The sequence below is a fragment of the Populus euphratica genome, unplaced genomic scaffold, assembly GCF_000495115.2.
Source record: "Populus euphratica unplaced genomic scaffold, PopEup_1.0 scaffold206.1, whole genome shotgun sequence".
In the NCBI taxonomy this organism is placed as follows: Eukaryota; Viridiplantae; Streptophyta; class Magnoliopsida; order Malpighiales; family Salicaceae; genus Populus; species Populus euphratica.
In genome coordinates, this window is record NW_011500012.1 from 52,199 (window position 1) to 63,160 (window position 10,962).

Here is a 10,962-nt window from a genome sequence, read left to right on the forward strand (position 1 = left end):
CCGTGAGGGTGCGACAGCAGATATATGGTGATCGAACCATCACCCTAACAAAGATCTTGAAAAGAACTATGAAGTTGTATAATGCAAAAGTTGGATGGAGAAGCAAGTGCTTGCTCAAGAATACACTAAACATAGGGCGAGGTTTGACAATCAACAACAAAATGCAATACATCCATGTAAAGAGAAAAAATGGGTGCATTTAGAATAATTTGTCATGTTGTTTTCAACAAAGAAAAGAGGAGTTAACTTGAAGAAAAGAGTCATCGATAACAACTGAGTGGGAAGAGAGACACAATAAAGAACCACAAACAAATTAAAAAGAAAAAAAAAGTTTAATGTGTTTTAGTACTTTGATATCAAGTTAATAATAATAGAAAGTACTATTTTATATTAATTTTATCCCATTTTTTTCTATTTATACACGTAGGTAGGACAGTGTGCACTAGTTACTGTGGAGATTACAACACACAATTAACCTGATAAATAGAATTACTATAATATATACCATATAAAGTAGCACTTTCTATAATACATATAACTACACAACGTTAGGATAAAATGTAATCTTCGTGAACAAGAAATTTAGTCAAAGTCATGTTAAATATAATAGACCCTCATCATAGGGGGAATAAAAAACATTATGGTGTATAAACATGTACAACGCGCTATAGGACCTTGATATGTATGAAAGAAATGATGTAATTAACCAAGTGTGGGATTAAACTGTAAAGTATGGATACAAATTAATTAGCCACAATCAAGGCATATTTGTTTACTAAAAAACAGCTAATCAATCAATTTTCATTAAGCCGAATAATTTCGGTGATACGATAAATGTGGCTTTCCCTGGTTAACTAGAATTGATGTTGAAGGTTTCTCTCTATTATTATTGTGCAAAGCCTCCGAGGGAGGGGCCACAAGCACCACTGCTTGCCTAGCAAGTAACCCAAGAGACAAAGGAGCTATCATGTAAATATAGTCCTGCACAACATGACAAAGGAGAATGTCATACGTCTGTCCACCGCCCAAACTCAAATGTGTCCATCATCTGAAGTGACATGCATCAATTATGGTGCCTTTTGATTCCATGTTTTCCACTATGTCATCAACAAATTAAAAAAAAAAAAATACCTTCGTTAATTAATGCTAATAAGTTGCCGCACATGTTTTTTTTAAAAAATACCTTCATTAATTAATGCTAATAAGTTGCCGCACATGTAATTAAAAATTAGGGCTTGTATTTTTCTTCCTCACGTGAGCATGGCTAGCTAGCTAGCTAGCTTGCTAGCTAGGGTTGTTCCTGGTGATACATTAAAACAGAAAAAAGAACATGGTTTGGCAACCGCGCTGCTGCCTGGAAGCAAGCACCTTCCTGCGAGCCATGCTCTGTATTTACCTTCTTCTCTTTTTTTATTCTCTCCCCCATGTTTTTCATTTCTGACTATTAACATTTTTTTTTATAGATTAACAATTTACGGTTGATCACTTCCCAATGAATGCAAAGTAGGAGTGGTACTGTGAGTGTAGCCAAGTATGTGACAATATTTCTCAGTGCGTGTAGCCAAGTATGTGACAATATTTCTCAATCTCTTTCGACCAATTTCTACGTTGTGTTGAGCACGTGGGGATTGCTTAACAATTCATGATGTTTTATGGCTCCTGGGCTAGCTATTTTAATATTTCTCTTCAACATCATCGTATGCTATTGTGCACAAATTAACAGGGTGAAGTTCCAAATTCACATGTTGAACTTTTTTTTTTGGCTTGCTTTGCTACGTCCTCTTGTGCGAGCCAAATATAGACAAACTCTTAACGTGTAGGCACTAGCTAGCTAGCTTGAATGAATTCTATAACTTGGTGTTGGAGTTTGATTCTCTAACACCACCTTTACATCGACTCCCATTTCATGTACCTAGTCGAGAAAATATATAAATTTTGAGCAGTGACTGAACTTGCTGTGTAAACGCTGCATTATATATGCATACATGAACTAGAAGCGTGTTGTATATTATGAAACTCCCAAGTCAAGAAAGCTAAAATGGAGGCAGAAAACAAGGAGATAAAGAATTTATGACAGAAACGAGAGAAATGTGGCTCTCGAGTCATATTTGACTTTATCAATAGAGAAAAGGAGAACTACAACTTTATTGCCCAATCTTTAATTGTAGGTTCCAACCTTTTACTTTGCATGTTTGAGTGATTAATTTCTAATTTGTTTATCTTTTCAAGCTTTTTTCGTCACTTGAAGTTGTTGATTAAAGGTTGACGTGATTATTTAATATTTTAATTTTGAGCAATTTAAGTGTCTAACCATTTATCTTGAATTAATGAGTAATCTCTTATCGTTTTTGTTTTTGTGTGTATGGCATCACATGAGACTATTAAATGCTGTTACGACCGATATCAACTAAAATGTGATTGTTTGGCACTGACATGTAGTGAATAGAGTACTGCTCATAATTATTAAAATAAATTAAAAAATAAATAAAAGAAAACGATGGCAAAAATTAAAAAAATTAACATGTATATAATATAATTAAAAAATTTATAAAAATTCAATGGTCAAAAGATGAGATTTAAAATTCAATATCTAAAAAGAAAAAGAGGAGATAAGTTGATAAGACAAGAAAAAAAAATGAGAAGATAAGGAAGGAAAATAAATAATGGACACTAAGGCTTTATTTTTTACAAACTTAACATTTTTAAAAAGATTTTGATAAAATGATTCTAACTATATATTGAAAGACTAATATTCCAAATAATATTGTAATTGGTTAAAAATTTTGATTGAAATTTAGGGTTATTTACAATTTTTTTAGTGATCTTTTAAGATGTGGTTAAAAATATTTTGTTAAAATCTTTCTAACAATACTAGTGTGTCAAAAACAAAGCTATACTGTGTCTTAGTTGATCCTTTCTTTCATTTACTTCTCTCATTTTCTCTTTCATCACATTAACTTATCAAATTTTTTTTCTTAGCCATTCAACATTGAATCTTATTTTTTTTATCAATGAATCTTTATAAGATTTTTGGGTTGACTTTTATACATATTAATTAATTTACATGAAACATGCATTTTGACCTCTTATTAAACAACCACTATTTTCAATGATGATTGTATACAAAATTAATATTAGAAAATATAATTGTGTTTAAATTATGTTATTTTTAAATATTTTTTTAATATGTATTATTTTCCTATAAATTTTAAGAAAAGTGTGCTAGAATGGTTAAATACCGTAGACATAGGGGGAAAAATAGCTAGAATAGTTAGCTTTAGAATGTGTTTGTTTTTTAAATAGCTTTTATGGTTATAATTTTAAAAAAATAAGTTTTAAAAAAATATATATGGTTAGGTATAGTTAGTTGTATTTAAATATATGTTTGGTAAAAATTATAATTGAGATTTATGTGTAGCAAAAAAAAATATAAAATATTTAGCTATGGTTACTTTTTCAAAATGCTTTTTACTTAGAAACATGTTAAAATATTTTTTATTTTTAATATCAACACATCCAAATGATCTGAAAAATAAAAAAATAACTTGAAATAAAAAAATTAAAAAATTAAAAATTAAAAAAAAAATTAAAATATAAAAATAAAGATAATTTTATAAAACTCAGTTGAAAAAAATATATCAAATCTATTTCATAAAAATGATATTTTAGACTCAATTCTTTAATAAACTCCATATTATAAAACACAATTTAATATATTATCCAATACCTAACCATATTTTTTGTACCGTAAACATAAAAACAGCATAATTGAATATGTACCGTAAACATAAAAACAGCATAATTGGATTTGCTTTTGATCTTCTCCATGGATGGCAATGGCCGTAACCGCCATTAAAAGTGAAGAGAACAACCTCAGATTCATTCCGCAGTAGCAAAATCGTCCCTAACGCGCCATTGTCAGCGACCGACACACCTTCAGAACCACCTCAAGCCCCGTCTGATCACACACTCTTCCACGAATCATTTGGAGCCAAGTATAAGATAATGAGTCAAAAAAATTGATGGACAATATGTCAACCAAGGGAATCTGGGGAATGATGTGAAACCTTGCATAAACAAATGATATCATTTATGAGCTGCCAGCCACAAAATCATATAGTGATGAAGAATGACTCCGAAAGAATAAATTCTTGGGAGCCACTGTTGATCCTCATGTGAGACAATATTGATATCATTTTAAAGATTTTTACCATTTCTATTTTATTTTATTTTATTTTTCCCACCATTTTCTTTTATATAATTCTAGTTTTAGTTGACGAAATGCACCTAAATAGAAAGAAACGAAAAAGGAGGTTAATCAATGAAATAGATAAAATAAAAAGTCAGACATCCAAACAAAGCACAAAATGAAAAATAAAATTACCTCTCGAAAGACGCTAGAAAAGATAGTTTATTACTGGCTGGGACTGCACGTCTTATCTGTCATCCTTTCTTCCTTCGTTTCCTTTTTTAAATGCAATTTAATCTTCAAAATGGTAACAACTTTAAATGCTAACCTATTGTATGTCTTAATCCCCTAGCTGGACCGGCCTTGCCATTAGGAAAATAATAATGACTTTCTGAATGCATCCCTTAAATATTATTTATGTCTATTTCTTGTTAATAGGGCTTTGGCTATTAATAATAATATTTATTATATTGTTTTGAATTATTCGTAAATAAATAATTTTAGGATTCTTAAATTCAGATTTTTAGTTTTTAAAATATCATTTTTTTATATAACTCTTGATAACTTGTAATTATATTATTTCTTTATAGTTAAAAATGTAAATGATATACGGACATTAAATAGTTAGCAGTGTAGGCACGTACGTGTGTGCCACTCACATTTCAACTTGTAAAATATAATATTCTATTTATATTATTTGAACTTTTAAAGTACATTAGAGGAGAAATTTTATTAACACCTACTAATTTCTATTATGATAATATGACATTAGAATGAATATTTTATGTGAAAGAGTTATTTTTTTCTTAATTGCATGTGATGTGAATAGAACTTATAAACAATATAGACATTAATAACAATTCTATGAACTTTTATTCTGATAATTTTTACTTGATATATCTATGGATGTTTATTGAACTTTTGAGATTCACTCTTTATGAGCACCAGCTTATTCTTATAACCCTTTTATTCTTTATAATAACAATTTTTATAATGAATAATGAGAAAATACACTAATAGAAAATTAATAAATATAAATAAAAACATCAACGAGAAAATATACTAATAGAAAATTAATAAATATAAATGAAAACATCAATGGAATTGTTTCATCGATAAATTATATTCAATTTTACCAAAAAAAATATTTTCTTGTTATATCTATCGGTAAACACTAACAAAAATATTTTTAAGTATATACCAAGAGAATTACGATATGAAAATAAGAAATGAAATAAATAAACCAAAAAAATAAGATGACATGTTATTTTTATAGACAAAATTACCGATGGATTTAAAATTGTCATTTAAATCTGTTTGTAAATATATGTAATATCTAATTTATAACCTAACGAGTGACTCTTCTCTCTCATTCCCCCACTTGTTCTCCTTCCTTTATTTTTCTCGGCAACAAACAACACACCTCCCCTTTTATAAAAATATAAACTTTCAACTATAAATTTGGTCAACCTAACACTCAATTTGTTAGTATTACTATTTTGATTCAAATTTTATTAAAGATCACACTTCAAGTAACCAAAACTATTTATTTTTATTTGAATTCAATTTTAAAAAGTCTAATTTTTATTGCATATTTTTTTGTAGTATATGTATTTTTTTTGTGTTTATTTGTTTTATAGTTTTTCTCCCCCATAGAAATTTATTGTATGCATGTATGATTTGTACATGTTAAGGTCTGTTTGAGATTTTATAAAATTGTATTTATTTGCAAATTGATAAAAAATATTTTGAATTTGTGACTTAGGTGTTTTGCGATAAAATAAATAATGACTTTTTAAGTAGGTTTGTTTTATATTTTTTTTAATTTAATTGTTGTGTTGAATTTTTTTGTAAATGTATAGAAATTTGAATTTATGTAGATAATTGATAATGAATTAAGGGTAGTAGTAAAATAGATTGAATAATTTTGAGTTAAACCAATGCTTGCAAATTTATTTAGTTTATGTAATTAATCCTTGCAAATTTATTTATTTTATGTAATTAATTAATATATATTGTCATCAATATTATATATAGGTTTGATATAAGTAATAGATGATCATTCATAGATATATCAAGATTCACTCGAAGGGTTGCGTAAGATGAATTATGATAATGAAGTTTAAGGTTTTATTAATTATACACTATTTAATCCGAGAAATATTAGTGGAGATGGTATTAGATGTTCATATAAGAGATATAAAAATAAAAAGCTTCTTGATCTAGATGTTGTAACATTGCATCTTGTACAAAAAGGATTCATAGAGAGATACATATGTGTTGGTTTGCTCATGGAGAACTATATGTTTCTCACAAAACCATGGTAGAAAGAATGATTAGATCAACTTCTAGTTTTAGCAATACGCATAGAGTTATAGATGACAATAATAATTCATATAGATACTTTCTAATCATGTCTAGATTGCAAAGGCTATTCATGTTATTAGAGACTATTAAGGACATGACATGACATCATTCACATGATGTTGTTGATGGAGTGATGATATATCCTTTTAATGGTGAACATTGAAAATATTTTAATAAGATGCATCCTTAATTTTAAGTGGAGTTAAAGAATATATATATATATATATATATATATATTGGGTTATATGCATATGGATTTTATTTTTTGTGACATCAACATAACAACCTTAAATTTTTTTGATAAGATTAAAAATTTCAATTAGATGTTACAAATGAAAACACATACAGAAATATTAAAAATATTAATATTTAATTGTTCATCGGTAGGTCGTCGATATACCAACTTGGAGTTCAATCAAATGTTTATTGAAATATTTTGGGTTAGAGACATTGAAACCTTTTACCTCTCAATTACATTATTCATTGTGTTCAATTTATATGATATCATTGATGAATTAAATTCATTAGTATATTCCAAAGAGTATTGAAACTTTTTATTTTTTAATTAAACAGTTCATGTTGCCCATTATATATGGTATTACTAATGAAAAAAATTAAGATATTAATTTTTAATAATATTATTAAGTACTTGATAAAAAAGATTAGCAATAGGATTTTATCATGTTGACATTGAAATTGAACCACATTCAAAAAAGACATCCTAGCATCTATTTCAGATATTTTTTCTAACAACTTTAATTTTTATAGCAAAAATCATTGTATAGTTGGTACAATCCTAATAGCAAGAGAATTATTAATAGAATGCATCCTTAATTTTAAATGAAGTCAATAAATATGCATTTTGATTTTGTCAAGATAAATTTTATTCCTGGTGACATCAACATCACAACTTTGAAACATCTGGGGTCAAAGAAATTGGAACTTTTCACCTTTTAATTCTAATGTTTATTATGTTCAATTTACGTAAATGATATCATTGACAGATTAAGTCTATTAATATATTTTAAATAGCATCGAAATTTTTTATTTTTTAATTGAACTTTTCATGTTGTATATTACATATGATATTACTCATAAAAAAATTAAGATATTAAGTTTTAATAATATTATTAAATACTTGATAAAAAAAGATTAGCAATGGGATTTGATCATGTTCACATTGAAAATGAACCACATTCAAAGAAGACATCCTAGCATCTATTTCAGATATTTTTTCTAACAACCTCAACTTTTGCTTAGCGGAAATCATCGTATGGTTGGTACAATCCTAAGAGCCAGAGAATTACTAAACTAGGAGTCAAAATCCCGAAATTCATAAATTTATAAAACAAATCAAAGCCTTAGCTGTATCCATCATTTTGTAGTGTAGTGGTTAATACAAATAATTAATTTTCTCAAGTAAAAAGGAAAAAGGATAAAAAATCCTTCCACAATCCACAATGACCGACAGAAATGCTGGAAGCGTGGGCCCAGTAGGATTAATTTCATGGCACTATAGTCCCAAGATTGAAAACCAGTGCCTGACACATGCTGCACCGTGAGTGCTTTAGGCAGTTTTCACTTTTGTTTCAATTTTTTTTTTTTAAATGTATGAATTTATGTATAAACATATAAATTCCCAACAGTCTACCACATATACTATACATCTTTTTGGGCACAAAATAACATGATGGGTGACATGAAAATGACACCAAGGAGATAAAGTTAGGCAAGTGGGAACTCACCAACTCATTAGAAAATAAAATAAAACGGTAAGTTGACTTTGCGGTGAGTAGTCTCTTTTATTCTTTTACATGCTAGCTATTCTAGAAAAAAGTTTACAAGTCATAGGTGTGGTGGTATCCCCTCTATATAAAGCACCGCTCGATGTGCTTTCTCTTGCCATCACTACAAGTTGCTTATTTGCTTTCACATCTATCAGTATCTGTTAGAATTGTCTTGTTTGATCATTTCGATTCAGCATGGCGGGTTCTCTAAGGCTTCTGGCTCTCCTTCTGGCTCTCTCTTTTGTGCTATCTTCAGTAGCAGTTCCAGCAACTAGTGAGTTTCTAGCTAAGAGGGTTTTGCTTGTTAATTTCATGGTGTTACCGCTTATCTCAAATTATTGATCTTCATTGACTTTGCTTGCTTTCATAGGAAGCCTCAAGTCAAATGACGAAATCCCATCAGAAGTCCAAGATTTACTGCCTCAGGTCCTCCCTCCCTCCCTCTTTCTGTGGGATGTGTTAGTGAGTGGTTTTGAGGATTAAATTGTTGTTTATTAATAGTCCATCAAACATGGAAGTTTTCAGAAGCACCAACAATAATTCAGCATGTAAATGATTGTATTCTTTCCTCGGTTAAGTGATGTGCTTATGTCTTCTTCTTCTTTTTTTAAGAAAAAAAAAAGTTTTTTGAGAAGGGGAATTAACATTTATTTACCATTATGATGGTAACATAAATCAAACCAAAACCACCAAGATTATGGAGGTAAAATGAATGAAAGCAGCATCATGTTGTAGTTGTCAACTGTCGAGCGATAGAATCTTGTGTCTATTTCTTGTCTTCTCACCACCACCCAACTCCTATCATTCCACTCAGAAAGCCCAGTGTTATCTCCCTCGCACAATTCTTTACTTGACGTGCACGATCCTCTCTCTCTCTCTCTGTTGTTTTCATGGAATCTAAACCTTAATTACACAATATTCATGAGGGAGTTTTATTTCTTCTCAGGATGCTGTGATTTCGACTGATGGAGAGATGCTAATTGATGCGGGAGAGGGGTATATTGAAGGGAGGATGGACTTACAAAGCACAGACTACCCGGGAACTGGAGCAAACAATCACCATGATCCGAAAACCCCAGGGAGAGCTTAGAGTAACAAATTTTAAGATTTTATGTTTGTGCATGACGATCGAGAAGAAAGGTGTGGGTGTCGTTGTTGGTGGTTAGCTTGTTTTATGAAGGATATTTGTTTATCCAGAATAAACCCTTAATCCCTTGCTATGAAGGGATCTTTATTTGTGTATAATCTATCTGTAATTCGAAGTTGACGTGCGGTTTCATTTTCTACAAGGGAATGTTCTCTGTATAAAATATGGTTCCTTAACTTTCCTGCTCTTTGTAATTTATTTGTATTTGCTGTTACTCAGTACTAATGTATGCATTATATATATATATAGGATTTCAACTCCTCGTTAAAGCAAAAGCTCCAAAAAGCAACTTTGAGTTCAGGCAACGTAATTAATTTTGCCTGTCGTATCCCATGATCTGTATAATTGGACCCCATCCACGTTGATGCTGTCATTTCTTGTACGAGACCAGAAAAATATGGTAAGAAATTTTACAAAAACCTGAGAACATACAGATTATTTTTTTAAAATTTTTTTAATATTATTTTTTTAAAAAGATAATTGATCTTATTTGACACCCAACCGGTTCTAATACATTTCCTACCAAAAAATCATAACTATGAAGTCATGCTCCTAGTTAGATCGCATTTGCGGTTCATAATTTAGAATGGTAAATTTTAAGGGATCAGTTGCAATTCTAAATCAATTTATATGTCCTTTTAAAGCTTTTCTCAATGCTTAGTTTAGTTATTCTATTTAAAATTTTAATAGTTGATAATTAGTAATATAAAACTTATTCGTAATTTAAATATGAATATGTTAGAGTTCAATAAAAGAGGGGATTATCTCAACTTTCCTTTTAAATCTTCAATATGTCACTCAAGTCTAATCACTGCTAATATTTTCTTATATTTTAAATCATCCTTCAATCTATCAATAGATTTGTCATACAAAATACCAAAGGTGCCCTCTCTTGGAAGGCTCAATCCCCACCTAATTTAAATAATAAATTAGATTATTGAGCTGCTCCAATCAATTTTTTTAATGTACCAAACATCCGAGTGATGTTATATTTAATGTAAAAAAAAAATTAACGTACTTTCAAATAAAAAATTAATTTTAAATTTTAAATATAATGGATATTAAATGATATTTTTTTTAAATATTAACATAGTAATAGATAGTAATATATTAAATGATATTTTTTTAAAATATTAAAATATCAATATATTAGATTGATCCAAGTTAACATGTCAAATCTACAAACTAGATCATTAAACCATGATAACCTAATAGAAAGAAAATAAAGAAATAATTATAAAAGTTAATTCCTAATAAACTCAATATTAAAAAAATAAAAAAAAATAAAAAATACCCAAGTCACATTGAATTAGTCTATCAAACTCGTGATCAAGTTGTAACAAACCCATTTTTATTTTCTACAAAAATTCTGACAAATTTTTTCAATATCTTTTTATATCAAGATATCAACTCAATAATTTTCATAATTTTTAATCAATATATCAAGATCTCATATTTCATTATTATGGCAA

The 10,962-nt window shown here is 28.8% G+C and overlaps 1 protein-coding gene across 1 annotated transcript; it reads left to right on the forward strand.

The window, feature by feature from the left end:
* Positions 1-8,423: 8,423 nt before the first annotated feature.
* Positions 8,424-9,691, forward strand: LOC105141499 (uncharacterized). The gene is made up of 3 exons (XM_011048731.1): positions 8,424-8,617; positions 8,714-8,769; positions 9,290-9,691. Exons 1-3 carry the CDS (start codon positions 8,539-8,541, stop codon positions 9,431-9,433), a joined length of 279 nt encoding a protein of 92 aa, XP_011047033.1. The 5' UTR covers positions 8,424-8,538; the 3' UTR covers positions 9,434-9,691.
* Positions 9,692-10,962: the final 1,271 nt, after the last annotated feature.

Excerpts from the sequence above, each read along its gene's own strand:
- LOC105141499 (XM_011048731.1), top strand. The coding sequence starts at position 8,539 with ATGGCGGGTTCTCTAAGGCTTCTGGCTCTCCTTCTGGCTCTCTCTTTT. Across the intron at positions 8,618-8,713 it reads AGTAGCAGTTCCAGCAACTA|GAAGCCTCAAGTCAAATGAC; the intron begins GTGAGTTTCTAG and ends TTGCTTTCATAG. Across the intron at positions 8,770-9,289 it reads TCCAAGATTTACTGCCTCAG|GATGCTGTGATTTCGACTGA; the intron begins GTCCTCCCTCCC and ends ATTTCTTCTCAG.